This window comes from Pholcus phalangioides, unplaced genomic scaffold (genome assembly GCF_987345545.1).
Source record: "Pholcus phalangioides strain wild (caught in Gottingen) unplaced genomic scaffold, Ppha-v1.0 ptg000013l_1, whole genome shotgun sequence".
Classification (NCBI taxonomy): Eukaryota; Metazoa; Arthropoda; class Arachnida; order Araneae; family Pholcidae; genus Pholcus; species Pholcus phalangioides.
This window is the reverse complement of record NW_028301606.1, coordinates 12,457,629-12,479,434: the sequence shown is the minus strand read 5'-3', so window position 1 is coordinate 12,479,434 and position 21,806 is coordinate 12,457,629. Positions and strand designations below refer to the sequence as shown.

Genomic DNA, 21,806 nt, shown 5'->3' with positions numbered 1-21,806 from the left:
TGTTGAAGGCATTTCCCTCTTGCGGAGGAAGGGGGGGGGGGAAGAAACTTTTTCAAGGTCCGGACTGCAGGGTGGATGTTCCAGTTCCTCCAAACGAATTTTGGCGAAAACATTGGTTGTAATTCATTAGTCGATCAAGGACGCCGAAGCTTTGAAAGTGAACTACTGCTTCAAATAAAAGACTCTTCACTCCGAACGTGTAATGCCTTTCTGAAATAGACAAGCGTCATCGCCAACATTGCCTTGCGCACAACAGTAAATTCAGCTCCCGCAAATGTACTGTGGATTTTTTTTCTGTAGCAGCTCTATTCTATACAAAATAGATTCGGTATAGAATCTGAATATTTTCATCTTATCTGGATTTTTCTCTTGCATAAGAAAATATCATTATGATACCGTAAGAAAAATATCTAAGCTTTGTTTTTTTTTAATCACCTCCTAAAAGAAGATAAAATTCAACGGTATCTTTAGAAGCCAGAGGTAAAAGAAAAAGAAGCGAGATTCCTTCAAGAAATGGGAATCGATTCGAACGAATTTCAATCCCGTAGTCATAAGGACGCTCCTCGTATTATACCGTAAAGAGTGTTTTCTAAAAAAAGTTTTCATAATATAACGCTTTTATATTTTCTTAACCTTTTTTTTCCCCGTTGCTTTCATTCGGGTAGAGTTGAACAAAGATTAAATGTCTTACCCCGTTCTGGTAAAGGGCGGCACATAGGAGCGTGGTTTGTGGAATGTAGTGGTGTATTATATACATATATAAAGCCTGTCATAGGAGATTACGCCGAAGGAAATAAATTGCCCGAATTCGACCCCGAACAAAATGTTAGGAGAGCACAGAAAGCTGCTTCAAATTTAAAACTCTGAGCATGTGAAATTGCGTAAGAGAGAGATCGAAAAAAACTCACCCCCCCCTCCTCTATTCTTTCTTTAGTTCAAGTTCTTCATTCAGAAACCCCTTCTCTCCTTGGACGCGGACCCGAAGAGCAAAGCTTGTCACTGCGGTTTTATGTCGAAAGAAATAAATTGCATTATCTCTCTAGCGTTCCTCCTTTTCTCGAGGAAATTTCGTCTGAAACGGGAACTAAGTTACGGAATCTCTGGACTGTCTTATATAGATATATCCACCCTGTTCGCTCGTATTACTGGCATTTCAAGAACAAAAAAATTCCTGGAAACGATTCTGAGTAACTGATTGTGACTTATTTTCAAGTTACCGAGAGCTGTACTTATGGCAATATCCCCCTGTGAAGAGACGTGGGGTTTTTTTTTTCTTTCTTTCTCTCTACGCTTTTTCTCATGTGTTTCACATGAGTAAGGAGAATTTTCTGTGTGGGAGTTCTGAAGGAGTTCGTGAATCTGTAAAGATTTATTTTGGCATTGAATCGGATTTCGTTTCAATGGATTTATATCGTATATAAGTTACGATACGTATGTTCCAGTACGTACGTATACAATCAATGCCGGTACGTTTTCAACCGATTTATATTTTAACGTTTTACAGACGCTCTGAATAGTGAGCTTGAGTCCTGAGAAGGTGGAAATATTTTCTTTCTTTCAAATTGAACACGGTGCATGCTCTAAAGGTGAAAATATTTGTGAAGATATTTGCGAGTCAGAAAAATATTATGGTTGGTCAAAGGAAATAGTGACGAAATTACCTGACGAGATGAAATGCACGAAAAAGTAATGAGTAACCACCTTCGACTTGAACGCTTTTCATTGCAAACTCTTTGTTTGAGAGTCCTTCCAAGAAGCAACTAGTTACATTAGTGTGAATAAACAGGCGCGAATTCAGGACAATGTGTCGAAAGGGGCGAATCGTGCAGGTTCTTCGAGTAATCCCGTATTTTACCGGACAGAAAAATTTCCCCCATATTATTCGGCTCTTTGGAGGGACATCGTTCATATTGTCTCTCTCTCCCACCAACTGGATCAGAGCCCGAGAGAAAGGCAGACATCTCCTGCTGCGAAAGAAGCCTAGGTTGATATCTTCAGCTGCGAATTAAGTGATGGCGGACATCTTCAGCTGCAAATTAAGTGATGGCGGACATCTTCAGCTGTGAATGGAGAGGAGACAGACGGAACCAGGACGATGTGACGGGGGAGCGACTTATTGTGAAGGTATATTGAATCATCCCATATTTTACAGGGCAGACAAATTCACCACATATTATTCGGCTCTTGGGAAGAGCGATCGCCTGCATAGCACCCCCCCCCCCCTCTGGATCAGCGCTTGTGTCTACTGGTGAACTGTATTTTTTAGAAGCTTTTTGAGGTGGGTCACAATCATTTGTAAGTCTCAGTATAGTAACAAACATACGCGAGTCTCATATGGGAGTTTTTTTCTCGCATTAGCTCTCTAGGCAATGAGCGTGTATCGTGTAAGCGACAGAACCTGGTCGTGCTCGGTCCATTTTGTTCTACGAGTAGAAACTTATTACTTAAAAAACCTGCATCGCATAAATATTTAGCAGAGGAATTTCTAACGAATTGGTACATTCTGGAACGTCTTGTGTGTGTGTGTGTGTATATATATATATATATATATATATGCATGGTCCTAATGTATTTATGTCATCTAAGTTACATGAGTGCCATGCCCTATTGGTACTGATATATTTTGAAATGAAAATAATATATGTCTGAATCTTGTGGGAGGAATCCGGAAGGCCAGCCCTACTCGTCCTGGTTCTTGTCGAGGATTGCTCTTTCTGTCGGATTGAATATTGTCCAAAAGATGCAATAATCCTCATTGCTCTGCGGATGACACCATATTCGATTTGCAGAATGTGCTGTACATTTTGTTTCCTAAAACCTTCGTCACCCTTTAATTTGACCACAGTTAATAGGATTTCAATTCAATGAAGTTAATTATCAAATTTGAGGTGATTTTTTTTTCCAGTTACCTATGATATAATATTGCACTCTCTTGTGCTGACCGGAGTCTCTGTCGACGGCCCTGACCCGCAAGACCGAAGTTCCGAAAGGAGCGGCTTCAGAAACTGCTGCTTCGTATGAAGAGCTCTCGAATTCGGGACTGTTGTCGTTGACGTCTTCGACGATGACGTGCACAGCTACGTCCGCAAACGCACCTGACACCGAGTCCGTGGCCCTCAGTCTGAGTTCGTAGCGCTGCCTTCTCTCGTAATCCAGACCTTCCAAAACGTACAATATACCTGCAATAAAGTATATTGTAAGAAAAAAAAATGTTTTAAACACTATTTTTTCAATAAGTCACGTAGAAAACTTTTTATGTACGTCATCCACTTTACCTGATACCGAATCTCTTCATCTAATAAATCACAAGGGAATGAAGCATCGCGAATACAGTGCGATGTAATGAATATGATTGGACAACATGGAACAGCAAAATATGAATTCCTTCCTTGAAAACTGCACACACACGAAGGGGCGCACAACCTTTTCGGTCCAGGGTCTAGATATGCTGTATTTCTGCCGCTAGCGGGCCAGAAACTTGAATATATAGCGGGTGACAATATATTGACCCGGTATCTTACGGGACATCCTCGTAATTTTGACCGTCCCGACTTTTTCATGAAATGCCCCGTTTTTCCCTGCTTTTTTCAACGAAGCTTTTTATGCTTTACTGAAATCAGTAATTAAAATTAATTTCTTTATAAATTGTATCACAATTTTGACTTTCGCAATTAAAATTATACGTAGTCATAACAATATGTTACTTTCGTAGAGGTCTTCAATATTTATCGCCATTTCTTGATCCACGATGGCGTGTAATTCTAATGGTTGTTATATACAGGGTGTCCCATAAATTTGTAAATATTTTGAAAATTCAATAAAAATTGAAGGCATTGGTATAATAAATGAATGCTGTTTGCGAAAAAAGTTATTCTCACGAAGGGAATTTTTTACAGAAAAAGAAAATTTGCTCGATTTTTTGTCGATAGAGAGCGCTGCACAAAAAGCAAATCACTGGAAATGAGCTAATCATAGTACAATAAAATATGCAGAGTGAACGATTAACCGCTCATTTCTGTAATATCCTGTTAGTGGTGTGCTTTCTTAAACTTTTTATTGTGATATTGACATTGATGGACACCATTAGTAAAAATTGCTTTACCTCAGCCACAAATCAACGGCGGAAGGCTTTATGAACGTTTCAGACACAGAAAAGATTGGAATAAAGGTTCATGTCCGCCCATTTCTGCCGTAGCGCCCTCTATAGGCAAAAATTTGAATTGTTTGCGCTAAAAAAATTCCCCCTTCGTGTGAATAACTTTTCGTCAACCGCACATTCAAATCTATCAGTTCCTTCAATCATTAGGAGTTTTTAAACTAAAGTATTTGGGAACTTATGGGACACCCTGTATATAACTCCTTACGAAATGCTAAGCATTGGATGGACATTTCTTGCCTATAGATTATAAGCAAGAAATTACGGTAATAAAAAAAACGAATCACGTGAATGTTACTAATATAAAAAATTCATTAAAACTAATTGACATTGATTAATCAAGCAAGAAACGGTAAAATTGACAGCCAAGCATTCAGGTAGTTAATTAGCCGTTAGCTAAAGAATATTTAAATTGACCATAAAGTACAAGAAGAACAAAGAATCAGTTGGACAGTTCAGTGCCTTTCGTAGCTTTTAAACTAGAAACAATCAAATATCGACACACAATTTTTTTTTTTTCTCGAGTAAAATGCGTTGAAAAAAACTAGAGGAAATATTCTAAAGGATGTGTTCTCTCGTCCGTCTAAATGGCAGCGAGAATTTGACCAAAATGAAACACAGTGTACATGCGTGGCAGCATGAACACGAAGCATGCGCAACTCCATAACATAAATACGTTAGGGCCAAGAATACACTCAGAACACACATTCCGGCATGTGACGATTCGTTAGAAATTCCGTAGAGGAATGTGTACGAGGTGCTTCGGTTAAGTAGTAGTATAGATGCGTAATAAAAATAAATTACATCAGCGAGTCTTGGCGAGATTTTTGCCTCAGAAATACAAAACAAAAGAAAGGAAACGAGATACTGATAGATACAACTAGTTATAGCTGTAGAAAGCTTTGAATGCTTAACTTGTTTTCTGCTGCACTGTATGAGAAAACCGATGAACATGCCAAAAATCGCATGTATATATTACTGCCACAGACCGAGATCGGGAGGTTCGTGAATTGGCTAATTCCGTTGTAAATTGACCGGACCAATATCCGAATGGCTGACATAGGACATTGGATCTCCAGATACTTCACGAATTGGCTGGCCAAAGCTCGAAAAGAAAAGGCATGATTCGGGGTCATCACCATTTGGTATATTTTTTCGTTATGGTACTGTTCACGTCAGCTATGACAAACCATCATATCGCAGTCACGATGCTGTAATTTGTTTCCTTGAAAATTTGACGGAAAAAAACTATATTGTAGAGTCTTATTAATATATGAATAGTTTTTTCTCTCCCAGCATTTCTGTCCTTTCTTCTCTCTCGTCACATAGAGCTATTCAATACAGCTACTATATATATATCCATGTATCATACGTTGGCGATGAAAAAGCATTTGGTGCCTATCGGACCGTCTTGCATCAGGCACATCGAACATTGGTTGGTCAGGGATCTCCAGCCATTTCGCGAATTGGCCGGCCAAAGCCCAAATCATTTCTGCAAATCGAATTTTGGCCAAAAGTCCAGACCATTTCCAGAATTCGCAGCATTTCGATAGTAACATATAAAAAATATTGCATCAACTAGACTTGGCGAAATTTTTGCCAGAAGAAACACACACACAGTTAATTTTTAATAATAAGTTATTGCTATTCAGAACCGCATGGTAGTAAAAATTATTAATTCACTAATTTGAATCCATGAATCGCTACTACTCCAGACTTTGGTAAATTGAACTATTTGATTTTTTAAAACATAACTTCAGAACAAACTGGTTAGTACGTTAGAAATATTACAAAACGGATATAACAGGATTCATAAAGTTAAAAGTAAAACATCGAATGCATGCCAAGAGCGATTCGTCAACCGCCTTTTTATACAATACTAGCGGTGACGTTACGGCAAAACGGAACTTTCACAGCGACACCTACAATCTCGTTGTTTCCCAAAGCTGGCGTTTGGAGAACAACCCCATGTAGCTGAAACTCTTTTGAGAGTCATTGAAAATGAAAAAGCGTGAAATTATATTTCGATCAAAGAAAAATATTATAATCCTCTTTCATACACATGACAAGATTTCATGTTGGAACGTGAATAATGAGAGAGAGATAATTTTTCATTCTAATTCGAACTGGTGCCAGGTAATAGAAGGGTTGAAGGATATATAGATCCTCCACGTAAAGAATTAAGGCGGGGATTTTCACAGTGACATACACACACACACACACACTGAATAATAAAATACATGTGGTAAGAAAAACAGGATAAAATATTCCAAAGAACGCGTTTGTCCATGTAATGCCAGCAAGAATTCGACCAGTATGAAACACAGTATATACATTTATACAGAAAAAAAATTCATCAACCAGACTTGGCGAGATTTTTGCCTCACACAAATACGAAACAAAAGAAAAAATAAACTAGATACAAAGTATTACAAGGCTCTTGTCACTGTCATTTATTTTGAAGGATGGTTTTGGTCTCGCACATGAATCGGAGGTCCAGACTGATTAATGTTCACAACCGAATACGTAGAACGATAAGTGCATATCGCTGGGTAGATAATTTCCGCAGAGTAAAAATATATATAAAAAAAAATGAAATAAAATATAAAAAAAAGAGGAGTGAGAGTAGGTGTCATTTGCATCGTTATGATGATTAATGAGATCGGTAGTCGCACATCTATAGTATATTTATCCATGTGACCACCGATCTCTTGATACTAATGGCGCGAAAATAAATTAATCGACTACAGTTAATCAGAAAGTTGGGTTTTTTTTGCTCTCCTTTACATATTTGTCAAATAGCGATAAAAATTTTCGAGGTTTTTAATGAAGGACGGGAGCAAAATACATAGAGAGAGAGTTATTCTAAAATTTTCTAATCCTGCATGTGCTTCAGAGATGCAGAGCAACGTTATCTGGAAATAAATTCGATCAAAAACGTGACAGAAAATTTTCGACGTAATGTCTCGAGTACGGTTATAGCACACCCCGTTAGTGATTCAATAGTATATGTTATAACCGACGTGTATATTCATAATTAGAATGCCTACTAGGTGATCAAAAAGTAGCAAAAAAAAAGTAAACATTCAATAGTTTGAAAAGCATAGACAATGCACTGAGAAAGACAAGATTGTATTTAAAAACAAAAATTTTCATTGTCAGAATAGTTGTATTTATTGTCAACAGCTAACAGTAGAGCTAAAAAATTTGTTATAACGTCATCTGTTAGTAATAACTGTAACTATTTTGAAAATAGAATTTCTCGTTTTATTGGAGAAATTCACGCCTTTTTGTGAGAAAACGCCGAGATACCACTGGCATACAATGTATGGTGTACAAATAACTCAGTTTTTGGCTGAGTTTTTCATTTTTTTTTTGCTTGCGGTATGTCATATCCGAATTATTTTCTGGGTTAAGACAGTGTTTTTCGTACGTTACATCAACAGTGTATGTTTTAAGAGGAGAATGTAATAACACAGGTGAATGGGTCAGAATCCGGGGATTAAAAAACCGTAAATAGCAACTATCCATGATGTATGTTATATCCAGTTTATGTTATAAGTGTACTCGACTGTTTTTTATTCTATTTTAGGACTGGCAACCGAAATGTTGTATTCGAAACGATGATACAAATATTATTCGTTTCTTCAGTTAGATAACATTCTTGCAAATGGAGATATGCGATCATCAGAAAGTAGATGGCAAAATTTTCAACAGTATCGTGGATTTTGGAATTTGTATGACTTACTGTGTAAAGAAGATATGCCTAGAATATTTCATCGAATGAGAGGTAAATATTGCATATTCTGTAAGCCGTTGTAATAGCCCTGAGGGCAGATCTCGGCAAATTCTCGCATTCCGCAAATATTGCATTAATAAGAAAACTATGAATATTTAAAATATGTTTATTTTTTTTTAATATTCCATATTAATCCAGTTATCATGCATAATCCCCGAGAAGTTTAGTTGTTTTTTTGTTCTGTCAGGGTAATTTTGTGAGCTCTGATAATTTTACATTTCCAGAGATTTATAAAATCCCACCGAATTAAGAAAATATTGGAAATAAAAGTCAACGTAACAGCTATTCATCTTTGTTAAGTGAGATTTTATTTGTTTGTAGATTAAAAAAAAAAATAAAAAATTTGTATATTTTACCTTAAAAATAGGCCATCGTAACTAATTAAATTTACGTTTTCACTCTAATTAATTGAACTGTTATGTTGATATATTGTTTCAATTAAATCTTTGCTAAAAACACACAGAATATATTTCCATCTGTATTTGTAAAACATAATAATTTTAAATACGCTCTTATGGGGGTGAACCATAGAGGGTTCAAATCGTGACAGAACTGCTCTTGAGACGAGTTGTATCCATGAAATATCCTTCATACATCTCAGGTTTGTCACATATTTTGCCTCAGAGCAATGTAATTTTACTCAATGCACGTGTAAATGTAAGAGGCTTAACGATGAGACTGTTTTTGAATCAAGAGCAGTGGAGCTGGATGGAAATTTAGTACACTAGAGATCGTATAGTTTCAATAAGAGGCTACAAGACTTTTGCGAAGAATTTTTATTAGCTTAAAACAAGAACTTTGTTCGAGTCCCAAGAACTTTATCAGAAAAAGAGGACCTTTACGACAACTGTAATGCAGGATTTCACAAATTTGCATAACGCTCAACTTTGAATGAAATTTGAATTGGGTATTCTGGTGAGAGAAACGGCCAAGACTTTACCAGAATTAAATCAAATCATCGAGCACTCTTGGATGCAACATTCAGCATCAGATTGTAGACACAGAACTATAGAAATCTTCAACACTCGAGAGGATACTCGAGAGCAGCACAACACGTGACTAATTTGTTCAGTCACAAGAGTCGAGAATTGCTCTACTAACCACATTATTTCCCGATTCAAGCCTCTGGACTCCGACTAAATTCTCATAAGCATTAATCCTTAAAGCATTAATTTCTATTTTAATTTAATTAAAATTTATCCTGTTCGACCATCTTGATCCACTTTTCTACGGGAGTTTTTAATAATTTATCATTCTCTTTAACGGGCTAGAACATAAGAAAAAAACTGAAATTTTTACGCCAACCATATGGAATAATTGATTAATCGGTTGATTGCAGGTTATTAGCTACACGTTTCGTTAAAGGGCAAAAATCGAAGAAGAACCTCTTAGAATTCATTCCAGAACAGTTGTGTGAACAGGAAATGAAATTATACACCGCTCTCTTCGCATTATGAACAGATTACATGGCATCAACGGCCACCGCCAAGGAACTGCCAATATGTTTTACGGAATACTAGAGACTATATCGAAAGCCAGAAAAAGTTGAATTTTTCCTGAAAATTTAATTTGAAATGTGAAATGGGCTATACATTAGGAAGCTGTGATTGGAAAGCGATATTTATTCCTCTATATCAAGAGAAATTACTCATATTAAGAAAAGAAATATGTAGTACCAACAATAAGTTTCTACGAAGAAGAAAGAACAAACAGAAGATGTTTTCATGAAGTACTTACTACAAATGAATACGTAATTTTACTAATAATTGCCTCTGGTGGAAAAAAAATCCGAAGCTCCAAGAAATGTCATACAAAATTTGAACCAATTTGCATTAATTTCAAAACAAAGTGAATAATGAAATGAATCGATAATTTTCTTTTTTCGAGTATTTTAATTTGCACTGTCAAAGTCTTTTCCGGTTGTGTTAAAACCCTCTACAATTGCCATTACTTAAGAAACGAAATCTCGAACATATAAAAGAAAGAAATATCAACATCCAAATACAAAATGAACCGAAGGTGTTATATTTTGTTCGATGAAATTCAAGAATGGAGGAAAAACAACTAGAAACAATCTGCAGATAACAAAAAAAGCATTAAAAAAAAACAACAAACATCGCAATTAATTATTCAAAACATCTCGAGACTTTTTCATTGGATACATTGTTGGCATTACCCAGTCTCATAAATACTGACTTAGATATTACACACGCTGTCTGTATATAGAAACAAAAAATAAAAACGTTTTTCAATTTCCGATAAGAACCGTGAGAGAAGATAACGAAAAAAAAAATATTTCTGTTTTCTTAGGATATTACAAAAAATAGAGAAATATGTATAAAAATACACACACACACACACACATCGCAGATCCAAACGTGAGGATTGTGTGTGTGTGTATGTATATGAAATATCCAGAGTTTTTATTCCGAAAGCCCTCCGGAATATTGAGTCGAGATTGCGATCTTTTAAAAATCTGCGCATCAATCTTTCAAAAAGATTCCGAATTTTTGCGATACTAAAAGCCACGGGGAGAGTGAAGATATGCGAGTTCGAACGCGTAGGTACAGTGCAAAAAAAAAAAAAAAAGTGGAAGTACCGAGGAATGTAGGTATATGCATGAGGAGGGGCTAAAGGAGAGAGAAAAAATAAAGAAAATATGTAAGGTTATAGAAAAATGAAGTGGAGGAGAAAAAAAAAATGGACGGAAATATATCGATACTTTCTACAGACGCAGCAATCCTTCGCTCCGGATCGAACCTCCATTCATCTAAATAAAAGAAGTATTCGATCAGGACACACTGTATGATGAGATAGATAAGTATGAGTGGAGTATAGATAGATACATAGATATATAAAATCTAGAAGGAGAGGGCTAAAAACGAAAGAGGGCGAGAAAGCTCCTGGGAGATTTGTTGTCAGGTGAACGTTCCAAGATAGGATGAATCGAATTGAAATCGTTGCTTTTACCTAGAAATCCTCCATTTTTACCACTATTTCCGTGAGAGCTCGCCTTGTTTGACGGGGCGATTTTTCCTGATCTGCTGTATCGTGAAATTGATGCCCAGAGTGACCATAAAATAAATAAATAAATAACTACCCCGGGTTTTATTTTTATAAGGAACAATAAACTCTCGATCGGATCGGATAAAAGATTAGTGATATATCGAATATATAAGGATACGGAAATTGAGATTAATAATCCGCGATTACTTTTAGTAAGATTAATGTTGCGAAATAAAGTTGTTTGTTTTGTGCGATGTGTTTTTACCTGAAATCTTTCTGATTGAATTTTTTGGAATTATAAAATTATCCGAGATGTATATGAGATAGTAATCTAATTATGTCTATATCCGATACTCAGGGATTGTCTGATCCTTAAGAATTATGCAATGCTCAAAATGACCTCATAACGTTTTGATGCTAAAGAATTATCAGATGCCTGATGACACTTTAATGGCCAAGAATTATCCGATGCCTGATAACACTTTAATGGTCAAGAATTATCCGATGCCTGATAAAGTTTTGACGGTCAAAAATTATCCGATGCCTGATGACACTTTATTGGTCAAGAATTGTCCGATGGCTGATGACACTTTATTGGTCAAGAATTGTCCGATGGCTGATGACACTTTATTGGTCAAGAATTGTCTGATGCCTGATAAGGTTTTGAGGGTCAAGATGCATGTAAAACTTTGATGGTCAAGAATTACCCGATGCATGTAAAACTTTGATGGTCAAGAATTACCCGATGCATGTAAAACTTTGATGGTCAAGAATTACCCGATGCTTGATAAAGCTTTCATGGTCATGATTTATCCGATGCTGATGACATTTTGATGCTCAAAAATTGACCTCATGACACGTCTGTACTTAGGAAATATCCGGTGCCTTATGATGCTTTAATTTCCAAAATGTATCTGAAGCGCAATTTACCAGAACGTACTATTTATCTGCATGCACTGAAATGCTTAATATTGATCCGATTATGCTTTGATGCTCAGGAACTAACCGATATCCAAACTTGACCTGATTACGTTTTGAAGAGAAAGAACTACCAATACACACTAAAATTTGATCTGATAATGTTTTGATGCCGAGGAACTATCTAGTGCTTAAAACTGATCTGGTGATGTTTGGATGCTCAAAAATGATGCAATTACACATTGATGTTAAAAATCCTCTTCTGTGAAATCGAAGCCTAAGAGTGAACATAAAACAAATAAATAAAAATCTGGGGTTTTACTCTTTTGGCCTATTTTTTTTATAAGAAACAATAAACTTCGATCGGATGGGGTAAAATATTAGTGATATATCGAATATAAGGATATACAGAACTTGAGATTAATACTCCGTAATTACTTTTAGTAAAATTAATATTATGAAATAGGCTGTTTTTTTACGCGCCGCGTTTTTACGTGAAATCTTTCTGAATCATTTTTTTTTGGAATTATAAAATTATCCTATATGATAAAAATTCAATTGTATATTTCCGATGCTCAAAAATTATCTAATGCTTAAGGATTATCTAATGCTTAAGGATTATCTAATGCTTAAGGATTATCTAATGCTTAAGGATTATGCAATATTTAAAAATTACCAGATATTATCCAGTGCGCAAAAATTGATCTCATAACGTTTTTTCTGCTCAAGATTTATCCGATGTCGATGACCCATTAATGCTCAAGAATTATCTGGTGATTAAGAGTTATCAGATGCTCAAAAATTGACCTCTTGACACTTGGATGCTTAAGAATCAACCGGTGATTAATGATGCTTTAATTCTCAAAATTGAAATTGATGCTTTAATTCTCAAAATTGAAATTGATGCTTTAATTCTCAAAATTGAAATTGATGCTTTAATTCTCAAAATTGAAATTGATGCTTTAATTCTCAAAATTGAAATTGATGCTTTAATTCTCAAAATTGAAATTGATGCTTTAATTCTCAAAATTGAAATTGATGCTTTAATTCTCAAAATTGAAATTGATGCTTTAATTCTCAAAATTGAAATTGATGCTTTAATTCTCAAAATTGAAATTGATGCTTTAATTCTCAAAATTGAAATTGATGCTTTAATTCTCAAAATTGAAATTGATGCTTTAATTCTCAAAATTGAAATTGATGCTTTAATTCTCAAAATTGAAAAATAATTAAAAACTTTCATTTATCCTCAAATATTTCTTTCATTAATCATCAATTTTGATTAATTCTGACATAATGTCTTTTCACTAATTCTGAAAAAGTTTTTGGTTAATTACCGATTAAATTAATTAATTCTGAGATTAATTTTGATCTGACATCACTTCAAATGATTCTTTATTTATTATGAAATTAGTATTATGTATATATGACATGAATGTCGCTCTCCACTTGTCAATACAAGATATTCAGAAGACTGGATGTTGTGAAGATATTTATTATTTGAGATGTTAATTTTTTTTTTTTTTTTTTTTTAAGGAAGGAAAAAACTCATCTCTGCCTCCACCGGGAGTCGAACCCGGGTCCCTCGATTGCCGGACGAGTGCTCTGACCACTAAGCTACAGAGGAGATAGAGATTTTCCTTCGCTAGAGCGGGTTCGACTCCCGGTGGAGGCAGAGATGAGTTTTTTCCTTCCTTAAAAAAAAAAAAAAAAAAAAATTAACATCTCAAATAATAAATATTATGTATATATTATCAAAGTATTAGTATTATTATTAAAATACTAGTATTATTGATAATAATAATAATAAAGTATTAATTAATAATAATAAAGTATTAGTATTATTATTAAAATACTAGTATTATTATCAAAGTATTAGTATTATTATTAAAATATTAGTATTATTATTAAAACATTAGTATTATTATTAAATATTAGTATTATTATGAAAGTATTCTTCTATTGATTCGTAATTTCTATCATTTCTCTCATTGATTTATAAGTTATTTTTTTTCACTAATTCTGAAATTATTTATTTTAAAAATTCTAAAATGATTTCTATCAGTAATTCTGAATTTTCAGTAATTTTGGTATTATTCTTCTCATTTATTCTGCAATTATTTCTTTTATTCATTCTAGAATTACTTTTCATTTATTCTGCAATTATTTCTTTTATTCATTCTAGAATTACTTTTCATTTATTCTGCAATTATAATTTATTCTAAAATTATTTTTCATTTGTTTTAGAACTATTTCTTCCATCAATTCCGGAATAACTTCTTCCATTAATTCTAGAATTAATCATTTTTCGATGCTTTCCAACCATTTTCTGAAAATGTTAGGTGGGCCACGACAAAAAAAAAAAAACCGAGGACCAAATGTGGCCCGCGGCCTATGCGATGAAGACTCCCTACTCTATCCTCATATTGATGCCCCAGAGTGCCAATAAAACAAATAAATAAAACCCTGAGTTTTATCGATTTATTTTTATAAGGAGCAATAAATTTCAATCGGATCGGATAAAAGATTAGTGATATCGAATATAAGGATACAGAAATTGAGATTAACAATCCTTGAATACTTTTAGCAAGATTAATGTTGCGAAATAAGTTTTTTTTTGTTAGCTGTGTTTTATTTTTTACCTGAATATTAAATTACTGATTTGATTATATTTCCGAAACTGTGTTCTGTTTCAAACTACACTTATCTCTGATCGATCACATTGCGATACCTTCTAATGTTTAAGAAAAACAATCTAATGTGAATAAAAGAAATTGTTTTGGACGGTTTTTATTGTTTTGGAAAATTCTGGAAGATTCTTGAGATATCGTTTTGAAAAATATTCTCATGTATTTTTTTCATTTCATTTTTTTGAGTTATGAAATGATTCGATGGTACTTTCAAAAGTAAAAATCAAATGTAAAAAAAAAGTACTAGCTAAATATTCAATGTTCAAAATTGATTATTCTAAAAGATGATCAAAGAGGATACAGTGATAAAAAAAAAAAAATCTTGATTTTTGGATTTTACGCTAAAAATATTGCTTCGATGACACTCCGATGATTAAAGCTTAATTGGTGATGTTTTAATGCTAAAAATAGTCGGATAATTCTTGCTTTGATGCTCAAGAAACATGATGTTAAAAAAATGATCTGAAGATGATTTCATGCTCAAAGAATTATCCGAAACTCGAAATCGACCTCATGACACGATGGTCAAGAATTATCCGATGCTCAGAATCGATCTCATGACGTTTTAATGCTCAAGAATTATCAGATGCCCGATGACGCTCGAATTCTCAAAGTTTATCTGCGTGCGTGTGTGTATGATGATGCTTTAATTCTCAAAATTTATCTGATGACTCTTTGATGCTCAAGAACTATCCGATACTCAATATTGACCTGATAACACTTTAATGCTTAAGAACTATCCGATACTCAATATTGACCTGATAACACTTTAATGCTTAAGAACTATCCGATATTCAATATTGACCTGATAACACTTTAATGCTTAAGAACCGTTCAATGTTCAAAATTGATCTCATTATGCTTCGATGCTTAAAAATATCCAATGTTCAAAATTGTTCCGATCTCACTTTGACAATAAAAAATTATCCGATGTCGAATATCGATCACATATTATTTTTGCGTTGATCTTCAAAATGGATATGATAATAATAGAAAATTATCTGATGGTGGATGACACTTTGACGCTCAAGAATCATAGGACGTTCGAAATTCATCTGATGACGTTTAAAAGTTATTCTATAATGATTTGGTGATCAAAAATGAGTATCTTTTTATTATACGGTTCGATGCTAAAAAGTCAATCTGTGTGATTGCGTTTATATGACGCTTTGATACTCAAAAATGATTCGATTACGCTTAGATGCAAAAAATTAATTCAATGATGCCTCAACGGTAATCTGATGATGCATCGATTCTCATAAAAAAGGAGAAAAAAATGAATGCTAAAAAGCCTCAAAATTATTGAAAAATCTTATTACGAAAATACACAAACTTTATTTGATGCTATGAAGAGCTTATGTCATAATTCCGATGTTTGAAATGCAATGATAATACTGTTCACGTTCAATCTTTTCAAGTATTCAGGCCAGTACAGCTATTTAGTAGTACTGAAATTTCTTCGATGGGATCACTTTTGTAATGAAAGAAAACGGCAGGACATGAGAGAAAGCATTAGAGTTAAGAAACAAGATTCCTACCCTCTTTTACGTTATCCGTTATAAACATAAATCTCCGCGGAAAAACTAATCAAGTAATCAATGAATACCGATGAGGCTTGCTGCCTAAACGAAATGCCACGAGTAAGAGATACACCTCTTACATGGTAAATCATCTTGGACTCGCAAAACAAAATCTCATGCATCTTGAAGTAATTCACTTTTACGCTTCCTTTTAAGGGAAACGGAAAACTCTCTAATAACAAAATTTTCAGAATAATTTTCTTGTAATTCTGAAAAAAAGAAAGTGAAACAATTCGCATCAACTTAAGAAAAGAAAAAAATTGGTGATTCCAGAGTTTTTGTGATCGCACAAAATATTCATGAGAAAGCATAACCGTTTATTACAAAATTCAAATTTTTTTTTCCAATACTAGGCTTTTGGCATTTTGGGAGTCCCCTGTTTCCTCTTCTGCTTCTCTTACGTCTCTTCATCTTATAAAATTTATGGGATTATATAACGGCTCGTTCTGCAAGGATTTTATTTTTTGATGGGGCACATCAAGGGCCCTACAAGTCAATACCTTACTTGTAGGTATACTGACAGCGATATTTCATGGGGACTGGAGAGAGGAGGAGGGATAGAAAAATTCAGGCTTTTGTTGGTGCAAACTGGAAGAAGACAGGTCCATCGTACATCTCTTTGCATAATGCGGTCATGAATCATAGTTTACTACAGCGCGAGCATCTCGAGAACGTTCCAAAAATGCATATGTTTCGATAGGATTATATTACACTTAGGAATGAGTGACCTTAGTCATTTTATATGTCACTGCAAAAAAATATGTTTCACACTGATGTAGTAGTTTAACCTGAAGAAGTACTATTCTGAGATTTAAGAAATTCCCATTTCAAGATACATATCTGGTAAAGGTATCTCACGCGTTATACAGGATATGTTTCTCGCTAGAGGGCTCCCCAAGTGCGTTTCTTAAACTTTCTGAACCCAAGGCCCATTAAAATGTCTGAAACAAGTTTAGGGACTACCTGTGGTCCGTATTACGGGACATCCCTGTAATTTTGATTCTTCAGACTTTTTTATACATTTGTCCCGTTTTTTTTTTTTTCGATGCTTTTATTTTAATTTGTAAATTTACTGAAGTCATGAATACGCGCAAAGTTACAGAATACAGAGATGTTCCTATCCAGAGTAAGATTTCTGCCGATTCTGATAGAGATGATCACAACGAACATTGTTTTTAATAACATATTTCGTATCCGTTGCGGGACACTCTGTAATATAATATTGTATATATATTCTAACTGCATTACCAAGAAACATTCGAAGTGCAAGGGGTATGTGTGTTTTAAAGAGGAGGAGAAAAATAAAAATTTCAACATTCTTTAAAAAAGTGATACCAAACATGACACACTTAAAGTGCAAACACACACACACACGTAAATATATATAGAAACATATAGATGTAAGTAGGGGGAAAAAATTGTTTGTTGAAAACAATAAGGTGTAGACAAAAAAATGTAGATATGCATTCATTACACGAAAATAGAAAGAAAAAAAAGTGAGTAATTTAATCACATTCGCGAGTAAACAAATACAACCTCACGCACACACACACACACAGAGAAGTATATTTACCCTTTGTAGAAAATGCAATGGAGGAAACTTCAAAGTGTATAATAATGTATAAATGGAAGTTTTTAGTGCGATGAAGGGGGGAAAAGTGTGAAAACAAAAAACAAGATTAATGGAAATTATACATTGATTATTTTGAGGGTGTCATTCGCCAAAATGATAGAGATCGAATGTTATTGAAAGAGAGAGAGAGAGAAGGACTGGAGGTGAGTGCGCACACGCAGAATAGGGCTCAAGCATAACGAGCAAAAGAAAATAAACAAAACAAAAGTCATCTACTCACATGGCCCATTGCTTTGACCTGGGTCTAAATAGCGAAGAAACGATCGTAAAAAAAAAGGAAAAGAAAACATAAAAATCACAGTCACTATACACATAAAGAAAAGAAAAAAAAATTAACATAGCAGTGCTAATTTCTAGAAAATAAAAAGCAACACATATATTTGAGCTACAAATCAAATTATAGATAATTGTATTTGTGAAAAACAAGATAATTTTTCGCGAATTTCGCAGCTAAAACAAATAAAATGGCTGAAAATTCGGCAGCTACAGGAAAAGATAAAAGTGGATGCAAAAGAAAAATGTAAATGCCATTAACGGAAAAACAAATACAAAAAATAGCTTAATGTAATTATTGATTTTACTACAAAATCGCATTCTGTGACACTTTTAAGTTTAATTGCATGTAGGGCCGCACCATTTTTATTGCAAACGCAGATTTGGATTCCATCATACGGCACATCTTCAATGCTTGTCTTGTGTCAATATGAAGCCATCTATAACGAATCCTCCTTTATTTAATTAGCTATTTATAATTGAATTAATACTTGTATAATTCGATATATTCGTAAGTATTGCGGAGAGAGTTACAATATTAATACGATTTCCTTTTTTTTGCTTAATGACATAAAATAATTAATATTTTTATGTGAAGAGTTGTATCTAAATTAGAGCTAATAATTTTTTACCGTTACGACATTGTTATTCACGCAGATAATACGTAATTTATCGCAAATATTTATCTCGAGTTCGTTCTCACGTTTAAAAATTCATGTATTCGATTACGTAAATTAAAGGAAATAATAAATGTTTGTCACGCTTTTATTTAAAAAAATGTGGAAAGCCCCTGAGATTTTATAGCCCCATGATGTTAAGTAGATAGTCACATATTTCCTCGTAAATGTCTTGCGAATGTAATCGTTGTGCCGTGACTGAATCGTAAAAAGAGATCGTAAAAAAAATACCGAGATACCCTTAGATCCTCGGAATAGTCGGGCGGAAAAGACCTGGGTGATGGGTACCACTAAGTATATGTGTATATGAGTGTGTACACTTACCAGTATTGAAATCTACGTCAAAGTCCTGTTCGTCGTTACCTTCGACGATGTTGTATATGAGTTGGCGCCCTTCTGGGCTGTCTGCCAATACTGTCAGCACGGCTGATTTCGGTGGTAATGATTCGGCTACGGAGACGTTGTAATAAGGCTTCGGGAAAACTGGCATGTCACGATTTATCAGGCGTATTGGTACTTCAACTGTATTTCTTAAAGGAGGGTGACCTAAATAAAACAGCAATGGTATGATTATTGTTATGACAATTTCACTCTTTTGCAGTTTCAGAGCACACCAGAGAAATCAAGAAAATACTCTAATGGGCCGGTTCCCGAGATACATAGCAGATCTGAATATATGAAATACAGGAAAACCACTCACATGAACTAAACTGGGGGGGGGGGGGGGCACGTAAATATAAGATTGAACTTGGAAGTTTGAACCGATAACATTTTTTGCATTTGATTATACTTATTTGCCGAAGAGATATTTCACAACACGGTGATATTTTATTTTTTCTTCTCATTTCACTTCTTTCCCCTCAAAATATTGAATAATTACTTTTTTTATAATTTTTTTTTCAAAAAGAATGAAAAGTATCTGATGCAAGCAATCAAAAAAAGGCATTTGCCTTCTAAATACTAATTAAAATAATCTTAGTAAAATAAATAATAGTTTAGATTATTCCATTTGTGTACAGTCGCTAAAATCAGAAATGTTCAAGTCGATACAAACTTTGGCGATAAGTCGCCAAAACATAGTAATTTTTCATCATTGATAACTCGATAAATATTGCATTTAACCCCCAGAATGCTTTCATCCAGACCAGAATTGAACGTTTCCGTCGCCGCCTAGCCTTTGCAGGCTGTCTGGCGACTTACAGATCACCAGGGGTGGTATGTGAAGGAAAAAGAAAAGTTTGTGCATGTGTGTAAGGTGTATAGTGTATGTATGTGCAGAGAATGAAAGACACAGGAGAGCATTGGGCACAAATCTTTGGGAAATGAGTGCTCTTCGAGATAAAACACAGCACAGTCGAAGAAAAAAGGGGAAATGTTATAAGGGAAGTAGCTGATGATATGCTATTCAAAAAACCCCAAACATTATAAAATTTTACATAATCGAGTGACACCAATCAGAGATGTTTAAATCAATAAAAGATTAGTTCATGCCTAAATTTTTGTGTAAACAAGTTCATTCGGCAGTACAAATACTGTGAAACCGGCATCAGTAATATAACCATAATCAAGAACGTCAAAGAAAAAGTTATAATGAAGACATGACATGCACCATCTCTGAATTGTAATCACATCAATTGCAGTATCACATGAATTTGATGCATTATTTGTTCATCCAAAAAAAAAATAATAATAATTAAAACAATAATAACCAAGAATATGGAAAACAACTATATTGTTGACATTGCAAAAATAAGGAGAAAATGCAACTGCAAGTTATGCACAATGCAGAAACAAATCATGAATAAGTGAGATAACTATGATTAATTAGAATGTTTCATCATCCACAGATGATCAGTATAGTAGCCTGCTCAATCATCATGTGATGATTTGAATTTTTTCCTTTTGACATGAAGTTCTTAAAAGGAAGTATAGATGGCCTTGAGGTCCGAATTTAGAAGATAATTTTTAAAATAGAACGATTTTGAACATTTTGCAACCAATTATGTAAGAAAGAAAAACAACCCTTTTTACCAATGCCCGTTTAATGTCCTATTCGACCAAACGGGATGTATGGTCATCGTACTTACTTTCTGTACTTTTCGGATATAGTTATCATTCGGTTATTGTTATCAGAAACCCCGAATCTCGATGCGATCACTCATTAAGCGGCATGAATTGATTTTTGTTTTTAAATTTAATTCCACGATTATTAAATAGGAAATTGTTAAATTCATATACTTTCCTCACCGAGGATTTTTTTAATCCCCTCCAGCATCTCAAAATTCATTATCGATTCATATTCATAACGGGAAATAATTGCAATTATGACAACGTATAATATTATTATGTAAAAATATATATACATAAATATCCCCCCCGGCTGTGTAATGCAATATTACGCAACGACCCCCGCATTCTATTTTTTCTGAAAAAATAATTAAAATGATGCAACTGGACGTAATCAATAGCTTTCAATTAGTCAGTTTCAAATTGATAGAATTAATCGGGGAAGTAAATTGGATATTTCGAAGAAGAATTTCGATCAACACCGTCGGGAGAGAGGCTTCCATTTAATGAGGAAACAGAGCTGGATGTCTCAATTAATTTAAATGCTATTTATTAGTCCCGTTAATGTCGCCGTATAACTTTCGGGTAAAAGCCTCAAAAAGAGTCGCTATAAATAGTCTGATACCTACTATTCCTCACACGAATAGCCGATGTTTCAAATATAAAGCGTCTATTTGAGCCGGATCGTGGAAACTAGAGAGACGATAAAATTACATTCGTTGGCCAGTGGTAAGTAAATATCTGCGCATTAATGTTAGCGCTGAATATTCTTCAGCTAAATATAAGGATGTACAGTATTTAGAAAAGCTTATTTTGAAGTGTAGTTTCTCTCGGCTAAAAGCCTCTGGTGTTTAATTATACCGAAAATTTTGCTTCGTTGCAGATGTGTTTCCAGAACTCACGAAATAGTTTTTTTTTGGTGAGGCAGTGAATGGCAATTTTTAATGGAGTAAATTTTCAATTTTCTCTAATGATTTTAAAATTTGAGTCGGAAATTTTGGAGTTTG

General features: G+C 34.2%; 1 protein-coding gene across 4 annotated transcripts in view; it reads right to left on the bottom strand.

The window, feature by feature from the left end:
• LOC149078611 (fat-like cadherin-related tumor suppressor homolog) overlaps positions 1-21,806 on the bottom strand; it is a 568,053-nt gene that overhangs the window by 85,245 nt on the left and 461,002 nt on the right. For 3 of the 4 annotated variants that reach the window (XM_089240739.1, XM_089240740.1, XM_089240742.1), the window contains 3 exons: positions 19,057-19,278; positions 18,003-18,026; positions 2,910-3,179 (listed from right to left, as the gene is read on the bottom strand). In XM_089240739.1, coding sequence (XP_089096865.1) covers positions 2,910-3,179; positions 18,003-18,026; positions 19,057-19,278 — 516 coding nt within the window. The remainder of the gene's footprint in view (positions 1-2,909; positions 3,180-18,002; positions 18,027-19,056; positions 19,279-21,806) is intronic. The other variant, XM_089240741.1, reaches the window with a different exon arrangement.